The 25,597-nt window shown below is 44.5% G+C and overlaps 1 protein-coding gene across 1 annotated transcript in view; it reads right to left on the bottom strand.

Moving 5' to 3' along the window:
• Positions 1-25,597, bottom strand: part of LOC144492862 (uncharacterized) — a 96,677-nt gene that overhangs the window by 18,617 nt on the left and 52,463 nt on the right. Inside the window, exons 9-14 of the mRNA XM_078211395.1 lie at positions 18,265-18,507; positions 15,949-17,598; positions 14,537-14,632; positions 6,794-6,841; positions 3,801-3,892; positions 2,232-2,333 (exon numbers count right to left, since the gene is read on the bottom strand). Coding sequence (XP_078067521.1) covers positions 2,232-2,333; positions 3,801-3,892; positions 6,794-6,841; positions 14,537-14,632; positions 15,949-17,598; positions 18,265-18,507 — 2,231 coding nt within the window. The remainder of the gene's footprint in view (positions 1-2,231; positions 2,334-3,800; positions 3,893-6,793; positions 6,842-14,536; positions 14,633-15,948; positions 17,599-18,264; positions 18,508-25,597) is intronic.

Below are 25,597 nucleotides of genomic sequence, written 5' to 3'. Positions count from 1 at the left end.
TACACAAAATTGTTATATTCACCATTGTTACATGGAATGGTGACAAAAGGAAGAGAAAACCATAGTTTTGGTATTGAGGTATTCTTAATCCACGAGACAGTAAAATTCTTCTTCAAATAATCTGCACATAACCAAGAAGCATAATCTTAAAACGTACAAGCAAACCTTTAGCTAGAAACATCAAGAATATTATTTAGTGCCCAACAGAAGTTTAGCCAATTATTATTTGTTTTATCAATAGAACAGGCACCACTAATGTTTCGAGACTACTAGAAGCAAAAGAGAACATAGAAGGTATGTTCTAGTTTCTTTGCATAGCCATACAGCTAACCTCCGATAATTCAAGAGTGGGGTGGACATCCATGAACCAAAAGTTTCACAATTATGCATTATCAGGATTAGGTAATGTTCATTTGCTGGTATTTCAAGGAAAATAACAAACACACAACCTAAATGGGGAAATCCTAGTACTGAAGACTCAAAATGCTGGATGCATTTCGGACGGTGGAGCTTGTCGGGGGAAGAGAGGCAAGTCTGAGGGGCATGCTTCAAAGAAAGACTTCAAAGTTTTGCAAGAAAATATTATTGAGTAACTCTTCCAAGCAATTCAAGAGACTTCCCTTCCTCTCCTCCAGTATACAGGATCAATATTCCAGGTCATTAGTGTTAGGTGTACATGAAGAGGAAGAACAGGATCGGTCTGCTGCATTAACCAATGGACTCGGGAGGAGTTGGATAGTAGGAATAGGCAGGTGGTGGGTACAGGGCGAGGGGTATTCATGGACTGCTTGCCGTCATTCAGAGCCCAAAAACATTGTCTGTCAAAGTGAGACGCTGATGTTTGTCATGCATAACACATGGGCCAATTTAATACGGGACACTTGTATACAAGTGTATTTCATTATTTTACAGGATTGGCTGGTCAGTAATTACAACTGTAGGAAACTGCATAATGCTAATTACAAGCTTGTAGTGTTCAATGTTCACATTGAGGAGTTACAGAAAAATGGAAGAATGGCAATATAAATTCCTCTAAAAGTTAGCAAATGGCCTATACAAACACTTCACTCAGGTTATTCCACATTTGACAGGCAGGGGAGTTCCTTGCTTACAAGGTTTGAAACTCTCAGAACCGGTGCTAGCCAGACACTGGCCAACACCCATTTCTATCCGGCATCTCCACATCATGGCTAACATCGACACTGCAAACTGCCGGCTCCAAGTGGAGAGGATCTCCAAGAAGATCGCGCATATCGACACAGACATCAAATTTCTATCCGGCATCTCCACATCATGGCCAACACCCATTCACCACGGTAGCACAGTGGTTAGCACTGCTGCTTCACAGCTCCAGGGACCTGGGTTCGATTCCCTGCTTGGGTCACTGTCTGTGTGGAGTTTGCACATTCTCCTCGTGTCTGCGTGGGTTTCCTCCGGGTGCTCCGGTTTGCTCGCACAGTTCAAAGATGTGCGGGTTAGGTTGATTGGCCATGCTAAAATTGCCCCTTAGTGTCCTGAGATGTGTAGGTTAGAGGGATTAGCGGGTAAATATGTAGGGATATGGGGGTAGAGCCTGGGTGGGTTTGTGGTCGGTGCAGACTCGATGGGCCGAATGGCCTCCTTCTGCACTGTAGGGTTTCTATGATTTCTTCTATGACCAGCTACACAAAGTGAGGGAGCCTACTATCATCTGCTTTGCATTGATTCCAAAATTCTTATCGACAATGATCTTTCCGTGTGCACAGGATTCCTCTTGACTCCAGTGGCAATCACTAAAGTAATTCGCAGGTGGATTTGTTTATGTTCCACCCTGGGAAAAATAAGCCAAATCACCAGACAGGGTCAGGTATGAGCCCTGTAGTCCAAACAAATGTGTGCTCAAACAGCTTTCTCTCAGCCAGTGGCATCAATGTTCTCCAAGGTCTTCCTGAATCACTGAGTACTTGGCTGCTGACTGGTTCCACTACTGCCTCTAGAAGATGCAAACCCAAAACATTCAATAATATTCAATTGTCATTGACAACAAACAGGATAAACCGAGGCCCTGGTGAGCCTTAGCCAATAGAGTTTGCAGTGTCACTTGGCAGAATGCTCAGGATGTCAGAGGGATTTCAATTTTTATGCAACAGTGTACATATAACATGTACTAGAATAATTTTATGCAGCATCCCAATAAGCACAGGCTTAAACTATTCCAAGATTTTGTTTGCCGCTTACAAATAAATTCATACCGAAGACACAGATGCCATATCTGAGGAGTGGCTGGCATCACTGGGAGTCTTCCTGTGCCATCCAATGTTGAAGCTGACCTCAGAAGCAGAATCTGATTCACTCTGTCAAAATAAGACCAGTAATATAAAGGTAATTCAACTTCGAAAAATAAGCAAGATGCTTAATCATTAGTCAGGGGCAAAATACATCTACACTTATTTTTCCTTTCCTTCTCCTCAACAAATTATTTAAAGAATTTTTAAAATTCTTGTGCCCCTTTTACTGCCTCACCGATACACAGCACACTGGTTTGGTCAGCTTAAAATGCCATGGCTTCACTTAGGCTGGCTACTAGGAAGATCTAATGGGAGAAAAATATAGGCCTTTCTAGAGGCTTATCTTTGAGATGTAACCAACAGCACATGGCTTGCATTAGGAATCAACCATGCTAGCTTAGTGCTCCATAATACCAAAGCAGCTCAAAGTTTGCAGATCTATATATGTCATACAATGAATTGTTTTGGAAATACAATTGTTCTGTTATGTAAGGAAATACAACAATCATTCTACATCATCAATACTCCCTGATTAGTCATGGGATCAATGAAAGTTGAATTGCTTTTTGATTGTTTAGTCAAGGGTGAAATATTTGCCAGTTCAACTTGTTGCTCAAATAATGCCATGGGATCTTCAACTTCCAGCTGAATATGCAGATTGAAATCTCAGTTTAGTGTCTCAAAAATAGGACAGTCATGTTAACTGGAAATGAGAGACTGGTATTAGAAGATTCACCTCAGTAACGGAAGCAGTATTCAAGGCTTGGACAGAGAGGCTTAAGTCAGTTGTGAGAAAAAAGAACAAATTTTTCCATTGAAGAGGGTTTTGGAAGCAACTTCAGCGATGGAGGCTGTATACAGTAAATTCTAATTACATTGCAGAGGAAGTGTTAGGTGACATGAAAGAGGCAATATGTATTTTAAGGAATAGTAGAGGTTAATCTACAAAATTTCATGCATTTGCCTTCTCCATTGGAATCCCATCGCTGGCCTTCCAAGGCAAGGTAAACACCTGTACGCTTACCCAACCACAAGCTTTGAAAAACTCCATATATGTTATCATGTGACACTGTGCAGACTTAAACAAAGTTGGTCCAGTGACACTGAATAAAAAGTATGAAACCCTATGGGAAATAACATAGCAAGTTGAAGTCATCTCCACCATAACTTTTCCCACTGATCCTATAGTGGTTTTAATTCAGGACAATTGATCTGTAAGCACAATACACCACACCTCTCTGAATCAGTTTCACTTAATTTTTAAGTGCTTCACTTTATTTGGAGGGTTAAACTTTAAATGTGTTAGACTTTGTGAATGTATTATCTTACCATCATTGAAGGAACTCACATAAATATAATTAACATAAAGGTTGGTAGATTTTTTTTTAAATCACCAAAATGTATTCCCATTACTACTCAACAGCCCACTGTTTTTTTTGGGGGGGTGCGTGGGGGTGGAATTAATTATTTTCATCTAATTTATACAACCAGCTCTCATTTTGAATGCACATTTCCTGCTCACAATGACATTACCTCAGTCATGAGCAAAGGAACAGATTTGCTCAACTCCTTCACTCTTTCATGTTCCACAGTTGGAAGGTTTACAGCAGGTGCTTTGTCATCAGCTGGAAAAGCAGATTTTGGCATTAAAATATAGAACTACTTCTGACATACAAGGAGCAAGCTACAATAATGGCCTGTAAACAACAACTTCTAGTGCATGTCAAAGTCATCCTTAAATGTAATCTTGTGCGTAACCCTAACAAAACGTCATTAAGTAGCAATTTTTTAAAAAGCTTGATGGAAATTCATTCAAAAATGATTTAGCACAGTCGTAACCTCTGCCCTACAAATATTTTATTTAAAAACACAAAACTGAAATTAAGGGTGTAGGATGCAGAAACTCTTGCTGATTGGTAGAAATTGCAAGCAACAGAAAATGAGTGCTGAATGCAACCCACTTGTGTCAAAGTTACCATCTGTACTGATCCTTAATGACTCTTTATTCTGAAGGTTCAGTAACTCCTCCTGTTACTGTTTGTACGTTTTCATTCTATTATTGAATTTAGTAGCTTTCCACAGCCAGTTGCCTAGCAGAGCACCACAATCTAAAATCACTTATTTTAAAAATAGTTCCATTAGCAAGCAACTCGTTAATCTAATTAAGAAATGCCACAGAATCCCTACAGTGAGCAATGAGGCCATTCAGCCCATTAAGTCTGCACCAACTCTCTGACAGAGCATCTTACCCCAGGTGCCATCTCGTAACCCCACATATTTACCCTGCTAATTCCCCTAACCTGCACATCTGTGGACACTAAGGGACAACTTAGCATGACCAATCCACCTAACTTGCATATCTTTGGAGTGTGGGAGTAAACCGGAGCACCCGGAGGAAACCCACGCAGACCCGGGGAGAACGTGCAGACTCCGCACAGACAGTGACCTGAAACCGGGATTGAACCCGGGTCCCTGGCGCTGTGGGGCAGCAATGTTAACCACTGTGCTGTCAACAATGCCACAATTAATCATTGGATGCCAGTGGAAGATATCAGGCCATGTTTTGTGCCTGTGGCAAGTGGTCAGTGGTCATTACCCCCCTGAAATTGATTGCAACTTCAGGGTGCAAGACGGAATTCTGAAGTTTCAATCAGTCATTCATTCTCCAATACAGGTTGTGCTGTGGATCACTCCACAACTTGCGTTTGTTCAAATCTATGAAAATGTCAACTTTCCTGCTGCTCCCACATTGCTGTTGGAAACGTCTTAAAAAATTACGTTAAATGGGGTTTAAATGATGATGTGATTAATAAAATATGACAAACAATAGAACTGGCCCTGGAAAAGAAAATATTTGGGAGTGCTGTTAACTGATTAATTAGTAGATTAACATATTTTTTTTTGAAAAGATATTTTAATCAGTTTCTTCAGAATATTTTAGCTTCTACCTTCACTTCATGTGAATGTACTAATCTTTAATTTGCTCCAAATAAACAAATTTAGTGATTTTATCTTATTGTTTTTTGTTTCTTGGGTGTCTGTGGAAATCCTTTGACATGATTGGCTGCTTGGACAGCTTGCTGGCATTACAGGGCATTGAAGGCATAGAGCTGGAATAAAGAACATTACCATCAGTTACAGTACTACTGCGCATAAATAGGTGTGAAATTTGCACCAGAGAAATCACTAGACCCATAACTTCCTCAGAGTGGTAATCAGTGGTGGATTGACACTCCTTTCCAACTTACATGCACTTGAAACAGAAAGTGCCCATCTCGCCCAACCTTCCTGACTCGGACCAAATAAGACTGAAGAAGCAAAGCATGCCCATGGCTCCAGTGGCAAAGTACAAATGGAGCGGCGCAAAAGAGGACATGCACCCTTTTTGCGGCACTAGCTGGGATTTTAAAGGTCCCATTGAAAGGGAGAAGGTAAGTTTCTAAATTAATGGGAGAATGGGATGTGAGTGGGGGGGATTGGACATCAGTGGCGGGGTGGGTCCAGGCATCGGAGTGGTGCACGCGGGCGCATGGCCGGGTTGGGATGGGTGTCATTTGCGTTGCGGGTGGGTGTGAAGGGGGTATCACTTGGGTCAAGTTGGGAACAGGGTGGAGAATTTCATGCGGGTGGGGGGGGCTTAATTGGGGGTGTGTGAGAGTCTACCATGTGGGTCTCATTCTGGGTGTTTAAAATAGTTACTCTGAAGTGTTTTATCTCCTAACTCTTTCAGAGCAACTATGAATATAAAACTGGCAGAACCATCTGGAGTTAGTGATCAGAATTTTCTGACCTCGCCCGCGGCTGCGATTCTCCAGTCCCACTGCTGTGAATGAAGATTTGGCTGAATGCCAAATTCGCTGTTCTTGCTGGCAACAGCGACGGGGCGTAACTACATCAGAGAATTCCAGCCAACGATTTAAATTGCTTTGTCGGATGATTCCCAGCCCAGTGCAATTGTCACAGGGAAGTTGTCCCTTCTGGACCATTTCAGGGTAAATCCTTACCTGAAAGCTTCCGAGATGGATTCCCCAGCGCATATTTGGAGTACTTCCCATGTGAGATGCTTGGGAGCCAGGAAGTAATGGCCCCAAGTCACTTGGCAAGACTTACTCCACAGTGAATGTCTTTGCCACAGGTTGCAAATCCCTGGTCATTATTTATTAGACCATCCTTAAATGCAGAAGACTTTCAGCATTATTCATTCTCAATTAGACACAGGTAATACCAATGCTAAGTGGAATCCTGGAGAATTAACATGCAAGGAGGACCCAGAGTTAATTACAACATGGAAAAATCACACAGAGAGTGTGCACTTAGTATTCTCGAGTCCTGTTTTGCCTCTGGTAAAGCATATTACAATGCAGTCAGAAAGAGGAAGGAGAGGCTATACACCTCAGACACCACTTCCACACTCAGCTGAAAGAACATCTCAGAATTCAGCAAATCATACAGAGTTCCCAATGTGATTAATTTGTGGATAAAGATTCAAAAACAACTTCGCTACATTTTAATTATTAATTCCTCACCATCTCCTTTCATTTCATTCTCAATTACTGAAGAAGCGATGGTTTCTCCTGTAAAGAGAAAACAAAACTGAATTCTGGCTGTTACTAAAATGATAAACACATCCAAACACTGTGCCAATAGAACCAACAGACTCCCACCCCATACCATAGAGTGAGCAGGTTAGGCAAATAAGGAAAAACACTGCAGATGCTAAACAACTGAAATAAAAATGATAAAATACTGGGAATACTCAGAGGTCAGGCAGAACCCGTTGCGAAGGAAGTAGGGAAAACAAATTGGATAAGGCAGGAAAATAGGGAAAAGGGAAATTGTAATGCTAATTAATCTGCATCTGTTAGTTGTGATGTAGACAGGATGTAAACTTTGTACTAAACTTTGTACTGCCTGCTAATTTAAATGATTGTGGCATATAGCCCAGCACTTATACACACTGCTGAGTGGTTACGTGCCTCAGCAGGGGACCAGAGTTTGTGCAAGGCTTGCACCACTTAATGGCGAGGTAGATTCTGGTTGTAGTAGGTGCTGGAGCTCGCTACAGAAGAGTCCCTGAGCAGGAAGAAGTGTGGAAATGGCATAACTAGGCAGTGTGTACACACTGGCTTTTAAGGTTCTTTGATGTAGCACTAGATTCCTTGGTGGAGGCATTGCTACGGAGAAATCCTCTTCCCTTAGGGAACAAGGAGGCCTTCCAGACAGATATTGAGAAGGCTGTGAGGGCAGATAATGTTCATTTTCAATGCCAGCAGTCTAGCCCCATTCAGCAGGATGCAATGCATGAAGCGTAAGTACTACACACAAGTGAATGCATCTTCAAATGCCATATCCTTACTGTTTTTATTCATTCATTCATGGGATATAGACATTGCTGGCTGACCAGCATTTATTGCCCATCTCTAGTTGCCCTTGGAGGGCAGTTTGGAATGAACCACATGTAGCACAGACCAGGGAGGATGACAGGCATTAGTTAACCAGGTGGGTTTTTTTGACAATCGACAATGGTTTCGTGGCCATCAATTGATTCTTAATTCCAGATTTATTTTTTCATTGAATTCAAATTCCACCATCTGCTGTGGCGGGATTCGAACCCGGGTCCCCAGAACATCAGCTGAGTTTCTGGATGAATAATCTAGCAATAATACCACAAGGCTGTCGCCTCCCCACACACCACTCCATTCACCATCCCCTTTCACTCACCTACCAATAGTCTGTAACAAGCATGACTCAGACCTAACATTCATAGCCTCAACTCACCCTTACATAGTGAGCATGGCTGCAAGCCTCACACCAACATTTCTTACATTGCCAGAATTCAACTGTGACTGGCACCTCACCCAATCATATTGTACAACACTCAGTGACACATTATCCTCCCTCTTATAGGACATAATTGGAGGCAGCAACACCCAATCAGCAAAGGCCAATTAAAATTCTGTGTCCTCAAAGCCCAGCCGAGATGGTGCTCACCATCACTCACCATAACAGACAGCATGGCCAGTGACCGCACAGAAACAAGATCATGGCTCATAACCTCTCATCTCCAGGGCATCATACCCAGGAGGTACCCCAAAGAAGTAATTCCCAGGAATTACCCAGGAAGTTCAAGCTTCCAATACTCAATTACATTGTGCTGGGAATCATCCAATACTCTGATTTAAAATTGGAGACTTCAGATGGCTCTGACTGTACTACCACAATAATTACCCTGGAAATGTTAGAAACATGAAAGCGACTCCTGGCTAAGTATAGCACCAACCTCTCCCACCCATCCGCCTTCATCTATCTCCCTACCCCTTTCCATATATCCTCCCCCTTCCCACTCCCCAAACTCTCGACCCTCCACTCCCACTGATCATCAGATCCCTACCCCCATCCTGGCAACTTACCTTCTCCCCACTTTCTCAGACTGGCTTGACCTTTCAGCTGACCTGCTTTACAGCAGCTAGTGCTGTTGCTGCATTTGACGGAGAAGATTCCTGAAGAGCTGCACTCCTGACCCGAGTTGGAAGCTTCGGTGCAAAACGTGCAGCAGTGTTTTGGTGCAAGTAAAAAGGAGTGGAGTAGCCTCAAAGTTTTCCTTCCCCCTCCTCTTCACATCCCTAACCTTGTGCCTTCCTCCTTTCAGAGATCCAAAAACTGTCACCTGGGCAAAACACTGGTGCAGGAGCGTGAGGTGCAAGAGGAGTGGTAACTGATGAAGGAAAAACAGTCACACAATCTTAGACTTTAAACCAGCAGCTCAGATATTAGTGCTGCACACATTTAAAGATTAGTGTAGAGGTGTTATCACCACATGTTGAGTCACTGGACCTGCAGCCAGGCAAGGGGGAAGGGTTGCCCAGGTGTCAGCTCCCTAGAAGGCCACAAGTTCTGCAGGGGACTCAGCTGAGGAGTCTGATGGGGTGGTGCACAGGAAAAGGCCGATGGACACGTGGAATGAAATATTTGGTGGTGTGGCAGGCCTGTCGGAAAGCCTAATATCACTATCAAGGAGCACAGAGGAATCCAGCAGCAACACGGCACTAGGTGTTTGCAGGAAGCTTGAAGTCCATAGGTTCGAATGTGGAATCGGTGGCCAACTCCATAAGAACATTTGCGGATCACGAGTACCCTTGCCTCTCAGGCAGTCAACCCAGACTGCTGCCACCCATTCGGAGTTGATGCAATCCAAACCAAGACCTCCAAAGCCCAGAGCTGCTCCAGGTCACCTTTCAAGGCTATCTGTAGTCTCTCCCAATAAGAGTTAGCAGCTTTCCACCAGTCAGGAATCAACCAATAGGGTGGCACTATATAGGAACATTAGACCAAGCAGATACCTGAAAAAGGCTAAGGGAATGAACAAGGGCAATTGGTTGACTTTTGTATAGAATACTGGATGGTTTATTAGATAAAGGTGATTTGGAATAGTTATTCAATGTGGGTTTTATATCAATATTTTGGCCAAGAGAACATTATGACCATTAGTAACAGATAAATGGTAAGATGAATGACTGTTGTACAATGGAGATTTGGGGTTGTTTTCAGTGGAGTTATAACTGGATGAAGTAATTGTTAACAATCTGGCTAGAAAGGGAATGTATCGATTGCCTCTTCTCTTCTTCCTCTTCCCGAGTTGCTGGTAATATCCCTGGAGATAAGGATGATGGCCAGGTTATGCAGGATATAGCAAAGCATCAAACATCAGGACATACGCTCCAATAAGTACGAGAGGGTTCCTCCAGATCAATCCACACCCATCAGCCTGTTCTGCAGCACGGTTCTTAGTGTGCTAGCCATGGGTCACTGGGTTGCACAGCAGAGTCATGAGTCAGGTGCTAAGTAGATAGCCTTGTCGTCCAGCAGTCAGCCTCCAGTTAGAGGTGATTCTGAGGGGATTGGAAAATGATACAGAATGAAAGCATCTTGATTGCTGCCAGGTTAGCAGGCATTCATCAGCATGATATGCTGAGCCTGGTCATGCACCAACTGCATATTCAGCAAGTGGAACTCCTTGCAGTTGGGATACATTTCAGATATAGATATTACTCACACAAATTCATAAGTGTGCACCTTGTACCACAGGGTCGTCTGTTATCCTAGCATGCTGTCTGCTTTTCTCTGGCCAAAGAGAACCCAATGAATTCTCCATTCTAGCAAGAGTACAAGTCGCCAGTAGACAGCAAAGTGAGAGATGTTACAGATGTTGCCCGCTCCAACATAAAGAAACTCATGGCCACGGCCAATTTCACAGCCTCTGGCCTTGCTGTCTTCACCTGACTCGAACGCTGCGGATTTGCCTGTAAGAGTTGCATAATTCTGTGAGCGTCTCCTTCACAAAGCACAGAAGACATTGTTACAATCCCAGTGGGTGAACCGTAAACCAAAATAACCAAATTTACTAATTGACCCCAGAATGAAGACCATACCAACAAGATTTTAAATAGTCAATACAACAAAGAAACGTCTTACGCATACCCATGCTCACCCAACTCACATATACCCATACCCACATTCACCCATATCCACAAACATACCCACCCACATATACCCAGGAATGGTGAAAACTCAGATTAGAACCTTAACCTAACAGAAAATCTCTGAGGAATTCTTCTCAGACCAAAAATATGGTTAACTTAATTTCAGGTTAACAGAATTACTGGTGTCGCTAGCTCCACTGGCTCACCTACCTTCTCACTCAAGATGCTTACCTCTTACAAGGACTCATACTACTCCATTTTGAACATTTGCAGCAAACCCGCACTCTCTGCAATTTTGTTGTTTTCAGAGATCGGCGCTGCACAGAATCCAGTTCCAGACTTTCATTACTTGTATTTATGTTCCCTAATCCTCTCTTGCCTTTTGCTGAAAAGCCTATCCATGTGCATTGAATCTAATCCCTCGATTATTTTGAAAATCCTCAACATCTATGCTTTACCCAATACACGAAGGGATGGAAAATAAACAGTTTTAGATGCAGCCTGATCTTGTTGAAAGAAAAGATAGTACATCTTGTTTTATATTTGTCTATCCTAGCAATTGATCCCAACACCCTTTTAGCTTTTTCAACAATCCGGTGACCAGGAAACAATTCCCCCAAGATTCTTCTCTCACTCAGCAGCTTTGAGCACACAACCCTGACCAACTAATATGCTACCATGCAATATATCAACTATTAACAGATTAGGTCTAAGCACTATTTCACATTGTGAAACACAGCAGTAAACTTAAAAGTTAAAGTTAATTTGTTAGTCACAAGTAAGGCTTACATTAACACTGCAATGAAGTTACTGTGAAATTCCCCGAGTCGCCACACACCAGCGCCCATTCAGGTCAATGCACCTAACCAGCACATCTTTCAGACTGTGGGAGGAAACTGGAGGACCTGGAGGAAACCCACGCAGACACGGGGAGAATGTGCAAACTCCACACAGACAGTGACCCAAACCGAGAATCGAACCCGGGTCCCTGGTGCTATGAGGCACCACTGTGATGCCCATGCTTGTACATGCTGCATAGTTCAATGTGGTACTGAGCATTGTATTGTCATCTTTCCCCATCTGCCTGTTAAAGAAGGTGTAAAAGATTCAATTGCACTATTCAAAGACTAGCAACAAAATTCTCCAGTATCACGTGCGTCAAAACTCAGATAGCTAGGTGGTGTAGGACAGAATACTGGAACCTCATCTTAATTCACTTACAATCTCATATTTACAGAGATACACATTGCATACCATGCACTTCCAATTAAAAAACAATCCCTCCTTCAACTTGCTCCTATACACAACAAAATTCCTCCACTGTGCTGGCTCAGCCTCCAATCAACTGAAGAGAGGAGCATTTAAGGAACAGGATCACAAACCTGAGACTAAGATCATGTTTAAGTGGGCAGCAGTGCTCCTATATCCTTCAGAGACTTGGACAACCTACAGCAGGTACCTCAAAGAACTGGACCCCCAGCAGTGCCTTTGCAAGATCTTCCAAACCTGGTGGTAAGAAACATTGGACAACAGCAATGTCCTATCAGTCTACTCTCAATCATCAGTAAAATGGTGGAAGGGGTCATCAATCGTGCTATCAAGCAGCACTCACTCAGCAAAAACCTGCTCACTGATGCTCAGTTTGAGTTCTGCCTAGATCGCTCAACCTCATTACAGCTTGGTTCAAACATGGACAAAAGAGCTGAAGTCTAGAGGTGAGATGAAAGTGATTCCCATTGACATCTAGACATTTTGACCGAGTATGGCATCAAGGAGCCCTAGAAAAACTGGAGTCAATGAGAATCAGGGGCAAAACCCTCCACTGGCTGGAGTCATATTGGCACAAAGGAAGATGGTTGAGGTGCTTGGAGGTCAGTTGTCTCAGCTCCAGGATATCACTGCCGTGGTTCCTCAAGGTAGTGTCCTGGGCCCAACCAGCTTCAGGTGCTTCACCAATGACTTCCATTCCATCATAAGGTCAGAAGTGGGAATGTTCACTGATGACCACACAATGTCAGCACCATTTGCAACTCCTCAGAAACTGAAGCAGTTCATGTCCAAATACAGCACAACCTGGATGATATCCAGGCTTGGGCTGACAAGTGACAAGTGCCAGGCAATGAACAGCTCCAACAAGAGAGGATCTAACCATCGCCCCTTGATATTCAATGGCAATAGCATCGTTGAATCCCTGATTATCAACATCCTGGGGGATCGCTGAATCCCTGATTATCAACATCCTGGGGTATCACTGAATCCCTGATCAACATTGACCAGAAACGGAAATGGACTCACCATATATATCTTGTGGCTACCAGAGCAGGTCAGATGCTAGGAATTCTGCAGTGAGTAACTTACCTCCTGACCCCCCAAAGCCTGTCCAGCATTAACAAGGCACAAGTTAGGAGTGTAATGGAATACTCTCCACTTGCTTGGATGAGTGCAGTGCCAACAACACTCAAGAAGCTCAACACCATCCAGGACAAGGCTATCTGCTTGATTGCTACCCTTCTGCAAGCATTCAATCCCTCCACCACCAACAAACTGCGGCAGTCATGTGTACCATCTACAAGATGCACTACAGGAACTCACTAAGGTTCCTTAGGCAGCACATTCCAAACCCACAACTACTACCATCTAAAAAGGACAAGGGCAACAGACACCTGGGAACACCAGCACCTGGAGGTTCCCCTCCAAGTGACTCACCTCTACTTCCTCAGAAGACTAAGGAAATTTGGCATGTCAGCTATGGCTCACCACCTTTTACAGATGCACAATAGAAAGCATTATTCCTGGTTGTATCACAGCTTGGTATGACTCCTGCTCTATCCAAGACCACAGGAAAATACAAAGGGTTGTGAATGAAGCGCAGTCCATCACTCAAACCAGTCTCCCACCCAACGACACTGTGTACATTTCCCGCTGCCTCGGAAAAGCAGCATAATTAAGGACCCCATGCACCCCGGACATTCTCTCTTCCACCTTCTTCCGTTGGGAAAAAAATACAAATGTCTGAGGACACGTACCAACTGACTCAAGAATCACTTCTTCCCTGCTGCCATCAGACTTTTGAATGGACCTACTTCGCACTAAGTTGATCTTTCTCTACACCCAAGCTATGACTGTAATACTACATTCTGCACTCGCTCCTTTCCTTCCCTATGTACGGTATCGTTTGTCTGTATAGCACATAAGAAACAATACTTTTCACTGTACACTAATACATGTGACAATAATAAACAAAATCAAAGACTAGTGGGGATTCCTGGCTTGTGACCAACCAAACTGGAGAAGTTTCATTCAGAAGACATCAAAAATATTGAAGAGATTTAGTCCACAGCATGAAGTTGAGATGTTGGAGATAGTGCAGAAACTGCCAATCAACTCATCTACTTGAACCTTTAACCTTGGCAGCCTGATCACACTGGACTTATCAGCCATCTAGAACCAATCAAAAGTAAGTGAAAGTAAGTCATCCTTGATCTTGAGGGTTGCTTAAGAAGGAGGGTATATACATGAGCAGTCTCTAATTCATACTCACCACCTGAATACTATTAACATTAGTTGACACAGATCCCTCACCTAAACAGATTAGCTGGTCTTCCATTTCATTGCAGTTTGTCAGATTTTACAACATGCAAATTCATTGCATTTGTTTCTATAATTGACATGCCAAAATTAATTTACTGACAAAATGCTTTGGCACTTCAAGGATCTGAATACTGCCAAATAAACGCAAGATGTTTTTGCTTCCATTGCAGGAATGTGTCAGGGAATGCCAATACTTACTGTCTGTAGTAGAGTTTAGGTTATCCATACTCTTAGTCTTGGCTTTCTTAGCTCTGACTAAAGCCCTCATTACAGGAGACAATCCATAAGTAGGACCTGAATTAAAATTAGGAGAAAGTTTTCATGCAAAACTGATCACATTACAAAATAACATACATGCAGCAAGGCACATCCAAACAGCTGAAGTATCAGCCTTCAATCTTTGAACAAGGGAAGCTCCTTTAGCTGGAGAAATCCTAAAGCATTATCCTTTTACTAAGAGGCCAGAAGTTGAAATGAGCCCAAATCATTTTTTTTCCCCATTGATGACTATTTTTTTTTTGCTACAAATCTGTTTGCAAAGTACTTTTTGTTCTTAACATTTGAACATAATTGTCTGGTTTGTTTCATAATTCAAACAAAAATTCCATAAGAATCCAATAATTTTTAAATATTTGGTCCAACAAACTCAATTCTTTTAATTAGATGAACTCGATCTATTCCCCTTTTTAACAATACTATCCATCCCTTTTGCCCTTTCTTGAACTCATTACAATTCCCAATGACATTCCACAATAACATTTCACAGTTATTGGCCCCAGATGTAAAAGTTCATCTTCTGTTAGAATCATAGAATCCCTACAGTACAGAAGGAGGCCATTTGGCCCATCGAGTCTGTACCGACCACAATCCCACCCAGGCCCTAATCCTCATTTACCCTGCTAATCCCCGTCATTAGGGTCAATTTAGCATGGCCAATCAACCTAACCCACGCATCTTTGGACTGTGGGAGGAAACTGGAGCACCCGGAGGGAAACACACGCAGGCACATGGAGAATGTGCAAACTCCACACAGACAGTGACCCAAGCCGGGAATCGAACCCGGGTCCCTGGCGCTGTGAGGCAGCAGTGCTAACCACTATGCCACCCACTGTTTACACTCCTAGCTTTCCAATTTTTAGAATTCACTTCTCTTGATATTTGAATATTTTGTCCATGATGAACTACCTGCATTTGGTAACTGGCAATTCCTCTTAAAATCTTAAACTTCACCTTGAAATCTTTCCTCTAGAGGAAAACACACGTCCTAATCTTCACTCCCAATCTTTAAACCCAGACTCACACCTGCTGCTCAACCTGAAGCTTCTCAATATTCAGGTAACTAATGAGTTTATATTTAACTTTTGTCACTTTGTCATGGTTTTCCCAAAGTTGAACGGGATCATTGTACAATACAGAATTGACATGCACCAGTCAAAGCTGCATCTAAATGATGGGCCCAAGTGGTGTCAAACCACAATTTCTCGGAGGTGCGCAAGTAGATTGAGAGCATGATTCTGTTTATGTTGACCACAAAGTAGAGGAGGTAGGTTTCAGGATTTTAACATTCAGCCATCACGAAAAGATAAATTACTAGATATTAAAAGTCAAACCTGGCTCCATTCTTTGAAGATCGTCATTACTTTCCGAATCATCCATAGAATGGACACTGTTTGAATACTCCTCTGGCAGGACTCTGGAATTACTTTTTATTGCATTGCCCGAAAGGTCATCTTCATTATCGTGTGTGCCGGTGAAAGTTAAAGGTTTGCTATTGACGATGGGGTTTACATTGACTGAACAATGGAGCTCATCTGTAGATGATGCTGTCACACCAGCATCTCCAGAACGTGCCTTTGTGCATAAAGATTTTGATTCTTCACTCATACCTCTTGATACTCTGTGCTTATTGCATTTCTCAGGTTCACTTAAATCATCTTCAGATGATTTGTCCACCAGGGCTTCTACTTGGCTCCTCAAAGAAAGATTGGCAGAGTCATTTGTTACTGGGGCTACTTGCTGTTCCAATAGAGGAATATCAGACTTGGAAGAGTTCAGTCCGATTTCCTCGTTGCTATGGTTTGGAAAACCTTGGCATTCTCTGTCAAGTTTTGTGTCACTGTCCACAGGGATCCTCATCTCTGCTTTGTGACCATTGTTAGGCAGTATTGGTCTCTCACTGCTGACTTCATCTTCAGCCTCTCTCATTGTGAACTCATCTACAGGTGCTGATTCAGCTGCCATTTTCTTTATCTTCTTGAAGAACTCCTTCCTCTCTTTCTCTTTTGATGGAAGAATCTCCTTTTTTATAGTTTCCTCCCTAACGGAATCGCAAGTAGCTTGTCTGCTTTTCTGGTTTGACAGAGATTCATCCCAACTCGGGTCATTGGAGAGCATAAACTCTGTGGATCTTCCGTGTTCAAAGGATTTTGGCACAAAGGAATCTTTGGCCTGATGATCATAGCTATGAGTTCGCTGGACATTAGCTTCAGGTACTTCATCAACCATGGAGGGAGTTAATTCTTCGTGCTTATCCCATTTGGCCGTCCCTGCATCATTCTTTCCCATTTTGTTAGGTGCTTTGATTCTTGGTGTAGGAACAGGATGTAATTTACTAATCCTGCTTAACGGACCAACTTCTTCCTCAGAGGAATGAAGTTCTGATTGATTCCCTTGACGTTCAGATTTAAGGAAGTTATTTGTCGGAGGAATTTCCCTCGTTACCAAATTGGACCTGGACTCAGCCACTGTCGAATGCTTTATTTCAGTTGGACAGCGTTTATAATCCGGTGATCGGAGCCTTCTGGATGGAATTTTGGAAACTTCACTTGGAGGTTCATTGTTTGCTTTACTGGATTCAATTCCTGTTTCCCAAAAACTCCTCAAGTTTTTAAAATGGCTGGGATCAGTCTGGATTTCATCTTCAAGGTGCTTATTACCCAAAGCATGTATGGTGAACACAGCTTTGCGGCCTTTGTCTGAGTCATCATCAGAAGAGGATGGCGGATATTTAGCTATTCTGGAAGAAGGTTGGAAGGCAGCCTTTGCTTGACCAGTCACCTCAGTAGTCCCGTCCTTACCTGCCAACTGCCTACTTGATGGCTTCAGGTCCTCAACAGGTGCTTTAGGAGTTTCTCCTGCTGCTGCTTCTGAAGCACTCTTCAGTCTTGGAATTCGAGATGTGGGTGACAAGTCCAATTTCTCAAGCGTCTTGAGAGCTTGTTGGTCTTCATTAGCAGGAGCTAATGGCAGTCCTTGTGGACCTACAGTTCATAAAGCAACATTCAGTCAATTATGTCTAATGCTCGAGTTTAAGTTACACTGAAGTGGACAGATATTAAAATCAGTAAAATTTCCCATGATAAAAATAAAGCATTTGGCCCACTCTGAATTGGTATTAATTATTAGATCAATCACATTACACCAGTGTACTGTCAGAAATCTTATCCCTGCCTAAATTCAACACTAACGTTCAAGGATTATTCAGTGATCTTTGGGCTGGACTTGACAAATTCAAACAAGCAGGTTGGCCAAAATTTTCCAGCCCTTTGTGCTAGCGAAATCTTCCAGTCCTGCCAATGTGAACAAAGATTTCAAGGCTCGCCAACCCCACTGTGGGTTTGTTGGAAAATTCCAGCCATTGTGAGATTCAGTTGTGTAAATGTCTAGTAGGCAGCTCCCTTTAAACGTACAAAACACCCTCAAATGACACTAAGCCAACCAAATGTTTTTTTTAAAGCAAACTGAATGTAACAGACTATATTCATAAGACACCAAAGAAAAAGTGTTATATCCTAACTGATATAACACAATGCTGCAAATTATGTTGACACTTCTAAAAGAGGAAAAGCTAATCAGATATGTCTCAAAAGAAGACAGTGCCTGAAGGAAAAGTTTATTGAAGTAATAATTTAAACACTATACGTCACCTGGCTCAGAGGCAAGGCTTTCTGGTTTCTCTGTTGATAATGCTTCACTTTCTCTAGAGAAGCTCCTCCATTTTGGAATCCGGGTAATGCTAGAGATAGATATTTTCCTTTTGTCACTGGCCTCTGGAATCTGATAAGTAGGTGCCCCTTTATAGTGAGTGGCCACACTCTTCTTTGGTTTTGGCGCATCCAGGACCTTCTCACTCATTGGCTCATTGGTAGCGACAGAGGCAAATCCTTGCCCTGAAACAAAAGAAAAAATGATGCTCACTGAACGAGCAGCTATTTTCTAACATAACCTTCTCAAGTCACAGAATGTACGATACATCCATTGCAATTTCACTTTCAGTACTGAAGTATACACCAATTGTATGATTTAAGATGATGAACAAGTGGATAGATAGCACAGCTGAATTAAATCCAGTTCAAAACGAAGTGGCAAATCCCTCCCCTCTGCCAATTGCTAGGAAATGTCTGGTGAAACTCAGGGCTTGGTTGGTCTCACATCAACATGAAAATGACTAAGACAATGAGGTAAAAATGGCAGAAGGAGAGATAAGTGTGTGTAGAAGGGAATTTCAAATCAGCTAGTAAGATTCACAGACAAATGTAGTCTTTTAGGAGACGAGAGCGAGAAGGGATTAAATGATTATTTTTATCAAGTTAATTTAGACGGTTTGCTCATATGTGAATGCAATAACAGTATTAAAACAAATGAATATGATTTTGAAGTATATAGATATCAAAGTGTTGAGTGTATTTTAATATATAAAATGTATTGTTCGTCTTAGTCAAAAAGAGAAAATGCTGCAAAGTGTAATGGTAAATTCAGAAGGTTAGAGCTATAAGCTGGTAATCCATGAGTTAGCAAAAAGTATTAGAAAGTTTCAAGTTTTTGGGACAAATATTGTAACATTATGGTGGCACACATTGTCCTGACATAAGATGATGCATTTCTAGGGCCCAGAAATCACGTATCTTTCTGTCTTGGCAATGAATCTGTGGGAAAAGTTCATCTATGGAAAGCGTCCATTGTAACATAGCAACCAGGAAACGGGTTTAGCCAAAATGGGAGGATGTCCAGATTGAATGGAGTAATGAGATATCATTGTACTGAGTGACAGTTGGCAGTTGACTGAGATACTTACCAAAAACCGGACTGACATGTGAACACTAAATGAAATTGATTTTAAGCTAATGAAGAGGTGTATTTTAGATAACAAAAAGTATAATCATTCTGTACTTTGGCTGAGTGCCTCAGACCTTTGGGGAGGTTTTACAATGCTGAACCTGAGCGGTTTAACCCTTTGGGGACCTCCGAACGGCCATACGTTTATGTATTGTTTGTCTTGTTTGATTTTTGTGTTTTAAATACATTTTGTTATGTCTTTAAAACAGAAACTTTGCCTTTTGCGAGTTTTTGAATAGAGTCCAAGTTTTTAGACATAAATTGGCCACCTTTTAAAAACTCCCCACAACAGAGTGGAAAAAAGTACAGCAAAAAAAAAATCAAAATCCCACCAATATGTGACTTCTTTAGAGAGGACAATATTCCTTTAACGCTGTGGTGAACCATTGTTGGTTCCCACCAGGTAGTGCTGAGCCAGGGTCTGGCCAGTACTACGAGTCTGTATATATGTTACTGTTGGGGTTAGGGTTGGGCTGTTCTACATGTTACTGTTGGGGTTAGGGTTGGGCTGTTCTACCTGTAATATAGTTCTTATGGTACATCCCAGTCGGACTCCGCCTCCTGGGAGAGGTATAAAGGTCACTGCTCTGTCTGGGACCCTTTAGTCTGGGATCGTGTGTTATATATGGTAGCTCTATTGTTGTAGTCAATAAAAGCCTTTATTTCCCCGAGTACCTCTAGCCTCATGAGTTATATCACGCATCAATTTTATTGACTACAATTGAACTCTCTTCGTTGAAAAAAAAACGACACAGAGAGCATGGAGCAAATGCTTAAACCCGAACGGCTTACGTTAGACCCACGTGCGGCGGGCGCCTCGAACACCTTCGACCACTGGTTGAAATGCTTTCAGGATTACCTCGAAGCCTCCGCAGCGGTCACCACCGACACCGACAGACTCCGGGTCCTCCACACGAGGGTAAGCGACGCTGTACATTTAGCGATCCGTGGGGCCACCGACTACAAAGGGGCCCTCGAGCTTCTTAAGAAGCGCTACATTAAACCGCCAAACGAGATGCATGCTCGATATCTCTTAGCCACTCGACGGCGGCAGCCCGGCGAAACGACGGAACAGTACGCGTGCGAGCTCCTACAGCTAGCCAGGGGCTGTAACTGCAAGGGCAGTATCGGCAGACCAGAACATGAACGACCTCGCTCGAGATGCGTTTGTGGCGGGAATCGGCTCGTCTTACATCCGCCTTCGGCTGTTGGAGCAAGGTAATCTCGATCTCACTAAGTCCATAGAGCTAGCGGATGCGCTAGAAACGGCCTCCAAAAGTCTGGCGATGTACCCCGCGACCACATGGAGACAGTGTGGCAGGGGCAGTCACAGACCCCACTTCATTCAGCAGGACCGAAAAACTGCGTGATTGCGTTCCCACCCTCGGGCCTGACGACGGCAGCAGCTCCAGGCGGGAGTGAAGCACCCTCAGCAGCGATGTCCCGCTAAAGCGGTGTTGTGCTCCACCTGCGGCAAGAAGGGGCATTATTCGAAGGTATGCCAATCCAAACTTCCATCCAGGAACAGCAGTGCGGCGTGTGACTCCCCGGAGCCGGTTTCCTCGTTGTCGACGGCATCATCAAGGGCTTCTTCCACGTGCGAGGCCAGGACGTTGCCATTCCAGACGACGGAGTCGCAAGAGACGCGCGACCACCAGGGGCCGCTGGTTTTGGCGCCATCGTCCACGTGCGACCTATGGCGGCAGCCATTTTGGTCGGCACCGACCGCGAATGACTAGCAGGGGTCGTCATCATCCATCTCAGCTGCCTGCAGTGGTGCCCACGAACCAACAGTGGCGTCGATCATCCTGGACCAGGCAAAGCCTCACAGACTCGACAAGTCCATGATGGACATACAGGTAAACAAACGCACGATTTATTGTCTGTTTGACAGCGGGAGCACGGAGAGCTTCATTCACCCAGACGCCGTGAAGCTGTGTGGCCTCCGGATTCAGCCTGTCAAGCAGACAATTTCGATGGCGTCAAGGTCCCGGTCTGTCACCGTGCTAGGGAGTTGCGTGGTAAATCTGACGGTACAGGGTATGGTTTACGAGAGCTTCAAGCTCCTGGTGTTACCGCACCTTTGCGCGCCAATACTCCTAGGACTAAATTTCATGGTCCACTTGAAGAGTGTAACCCTACAGTACGGTGGGCCACTCCCTCCGCTTTCAGTGGGAGACTCGCAGCCTCTAAATTGCCCAACGCGCTCCATCTGTAGCCTCTCGACGCTTAAGATTACCACACCCTCTTTATTCCAGAATCTCGTGCCAGGCTGCAAGCCCATCGCGACTAAGAGCAGGCGTTACAGCGCTGAGGATCGGATCTTCATTCGATCTGAGGTTCAGCGGCTCCTCAAGGAAGGGATCATACAACCTAGCGCTAGTCCTTGGAGAGCGCAGGTCATGGTGGTCAAGAGTGGGAACAAACCCCGGATGGTCATAGACTATAGTCAGACCATTAACAGCTACACGCAGCTGGATGCGTATCCCCTCCCACGCATATCTGACATGGTCAACCAGATTGCGCAGTACTGGGTGTTCTCCACCATCGACCTAAAGTCTGCTTACCACCAGCTCCCCATTCGCCCAGAGGACCGACAATACACGGCTTTTGAGGCGGATGGTCGCTTGTACCATTTTCTAAGGGTTCCTTTTGGTGTCACGAATGGGGTCTCGCTCTTCCAGCGGGCTATGGACCGAATGGTGGACCATAACGGACTGCGGGCTACCTTCCCGTACCTGGATAACGTCACCATCTGCGGCCATGACCAGCAGGACCACGATGCCAACCTTCTTAGATTCCTACGCACTGCATCTTGCCTGAATCTGACCTACAACAGGGAGAAGTGTGTATTTCGCACGCGCCGCCTAGCTATCCTCGGATACGTGGTGGAAAACGGGGTCATTGGCCCTGATCCAGACCGTATGCGTCCCCTCCTCGAACTTCCCCTGCCCACTAGCGTAACAGCACTGAGAAGATGCTTAGGCTTCTTCTCTTACTACGCACAGTGGGTTCCCAAATACGCGGACAAAGCCCGTCCGCTCATCAAGTCCACCTCTTTTCCCCTAGCACCAGAGGCTCGTTTGGCCTTTGAAAAACTAAAAGCCGACATCGCGAAAGCCACGATGCACGCTATCGATGAGTCCATCCCCTTCCAGGTGGAGAGTGATGCATCGGATTTCGCCCTGGCCGCCACACTTAACCAGGCGGGCAGGCCCGTCGCCTTTTTCTCTCGCACCCTCCAGGGCCCCGAAATTCGACATTCGGCAGTGGAAAAGGAGGCCCAGGCCATTGTGGAGGCCGTCCGGCATTGGCGCCATTACTTGGCGGGAAAACGGTTCACCCTGCTAACGGACCAGCGGTCCGTGGCGTTCATGTTCAATAACACGTTACGGGGCAAGATCAAGAACGATAAGATCTTGAGGTGGAGAATCGAACTCTCCACCTATAATTACGACATCATGTATCGTCCAGGGAAACTCAACGAGCCCTCGGATGCCCTGTCGCGTGGAACATGCGCTAGTATGCAGGAGAATCGATTGCAGGCTCTCCACAATGACCTCTGCCATCCGGGGGTCACTCGGCTCTTCCACTTCATAAAAGCCCGGAATCTACCCTACTCGGTGGAGGATGTCAGGTCTATAACCAGAAGCTGCCGGGTATGCGCGGAATGCAAACCGCACTTCTACCGACCTGACAGGGCACAACTCGTTAAGGCCACTCGTCCATTCGAAAGACTGAGTGTAGATTTTAAGGGCCCCCTTCCCTCGACAGATCGGAACGTGTACTTCCTCAATGTGGTTGATGAGTACTCACGATTCCCTTTTGTCATTCCCTGTTCTGATATGACCGCTGCCACGGTTATCAAGGCATTTCGTGATCTTTTCACCCTGTTCGGGTACCCCTGCTACATCCATAGCGATAGGGGCTCGTCGTTCATGAGCGATGACTTGAGGCAATTCCTGCTCACATACGGAATTGCCTCTAGTAGAACCACAAGCTACAACCCTAGGGGTAACAGACAGGTTGAACGTGAGAATGCTACAGTCTGGAAGGCTGTCTTACTGGCGTTGAAGTCTAAAGGCCTTCCAGTCTCCCGTTGGCAAGAGGTGCTCCCTGATGCGCTCCACTCCATACGCTCGCTCCTGTGTACGGCAACCAACGCTACTCCCCATGAGAGACTGTTTTCATTCCCTCGGAAGTCTTCCTCTGGGACCTCATTACCGTCTTGGTTGACGTACTCAGGACCTGTCCTCCTGCGGCGACATGTTAGGACCCGCAAGTCTGACCCTTTGGTTGAACAGGTCCATCTCCTCCACGCCAACCCTCAGTATACCTATGTGACATACCCTGACGGGCGAGAGGACACGGTCTCGATTCGAGACCTGGCGCCAGCAGGGGGCTTGGAAACCCCTGTCGCTCCCATACCTCCTGTTAGAGACCCCCCAACTATTGTTTCCCCTCCTGACACGGCGCAGGCAGCATCGGGACCATCACTTAACCCTTTTACTCCCGTGTACAGCTTGCCTGAGTCCAGGAGATGGTCGCCACTTCAAGGCGTGCCCGAGTTCAGCGGATTGTCACCACCTCGGGGTCAACCGGCCCGTGAGATATTGGAGGAGCCGTTGGACACCACCTTGGGGAGAACGCCACCACGAGTGCCTACACCGATGTCATCGCCGGTGTTGAGGAGGTCACAACGACGGTGCGGTCCCCCTGACCGTCTGAACTTATAGACTGATGAACAATTGTTCTGTGGTTTGTACCCCGCCGGCCTTTGTTTTCAAAGGAGGGGTGAATGTGGTGAACCATTGTTGGTTCCCACCAGGTAGTGCTGAGCCAGGGTCTGGCCAGTACTATGAGTCTGTATATATGTTACTGTTGGGGTTAGGGTTGGGCTGTTCTACATGTTACTGTTGGGGTTAGGGTTGGGCTGTTCTACCTGTAATATAGTTCTTATGGTACATCCCAGTCGGACTCCGCCTCCTGGGAGAGGTATAAAGGTCACTGCTCTGTCTGGGACCCTTTAGTCTGGGATCGTGTGTTATATATGGTAGCTCTATTGTTGTAGTCAATAAAAGCCTTTATTTCCCCGAGTACCTCTAGCCTCGTGAGTTATATCGCGCATCAAACGCAACGAATCAACTTGCTCTAGCTGAACAATGGAGATACTGAAGCCATTCTCCTTCGCTCCACAGTCTAAATCCACCACACATAGCTTTGTTTCAGAGCTCCCACTCCAGGATTTAATTCCCTCTCCAGCTCCATGCCTGTCATAAAACCCACTTTGACCAAGCCTTTGATCCCTAACTATCTTATGTCCATTTTCAAATGTGAAGTACCTTGAGATTTCCTTTTAAGGGTGCTATGTAAATTCAAACCATGACTATTGTTTCATCTAATGGTTCTGGGAGTGCTAATTACTCTGAGTAATTCTTTTAGCTTGATATTCACTGAAGTTCTCTACCAGCAACGAAGCTTTCATTTTGGAATGAATGGTAAACTAGCACAAAGGTACATTTTCTCTTGTGGTAGAGTCAGATTTCTCAAACATACGGGGGGGTTCTCCCATCCTGCTACACTGCTTTGCCATTTCCGGCACCATCAGCTCCGCACCAATTTCTGGCGCGATCAGAAGGCCAGCAGTGTGGGACCACTGCGCATGCACTCTCGGCACTGACAGATCGGCGCGTGTGCAATGGCCCGCTCAGCACTATGCTGCCAGCCTCTTCAGCGGGAATAGGCCCTGCCCATTGGTTTCTGGAGTGATTCACGCTAGTGCATTCTGCAGTGCACAAAATGTGGGAGATTCGTTTTGAAACTCCCGCTGAAAAAAAAACAGCATGATGCACTCCAGTTTTTATCCAAATTCAACATGAATTGTTTTTGGAAAATCACCCCCACTATTTTTTAACCCATCAATAACATTATTGCATGACTATTGACTGAGGGTAAAGCAAACGTAGGGAGAGGATATTCAGTCACAATGGCAAGCTTCTCCAGGACACACGTCAAATGGTTCAAATTCATGTTCCAAGTTCAAATGACGTTTTAAGAACTGTATGAAACTATATAACTAGTTTGTTCTTTCCTTCCCTATATTAACATACAATGAAGCTCTTTCATTGGATTTATACATTTCCA

Source organism: Mustelus asterias, chromosome 4 (assembly GCF_964213995.1).
Source record: "Mustelus asterias chromosome 4, sMusAst1.hap1.1, whole genome shotgun sequence".
NCBI lineage: Eukaryota > Metazoa > Chordata > Chondrichthyes > Carcharhiniformes > Triakidae > Mustelus > Mustelus asterias.
The sequence above is the reverse complement of the archived record's forward strand: the minus strand, read 5'-3'. Positions and strand labels throughout refer to the sequence as shown.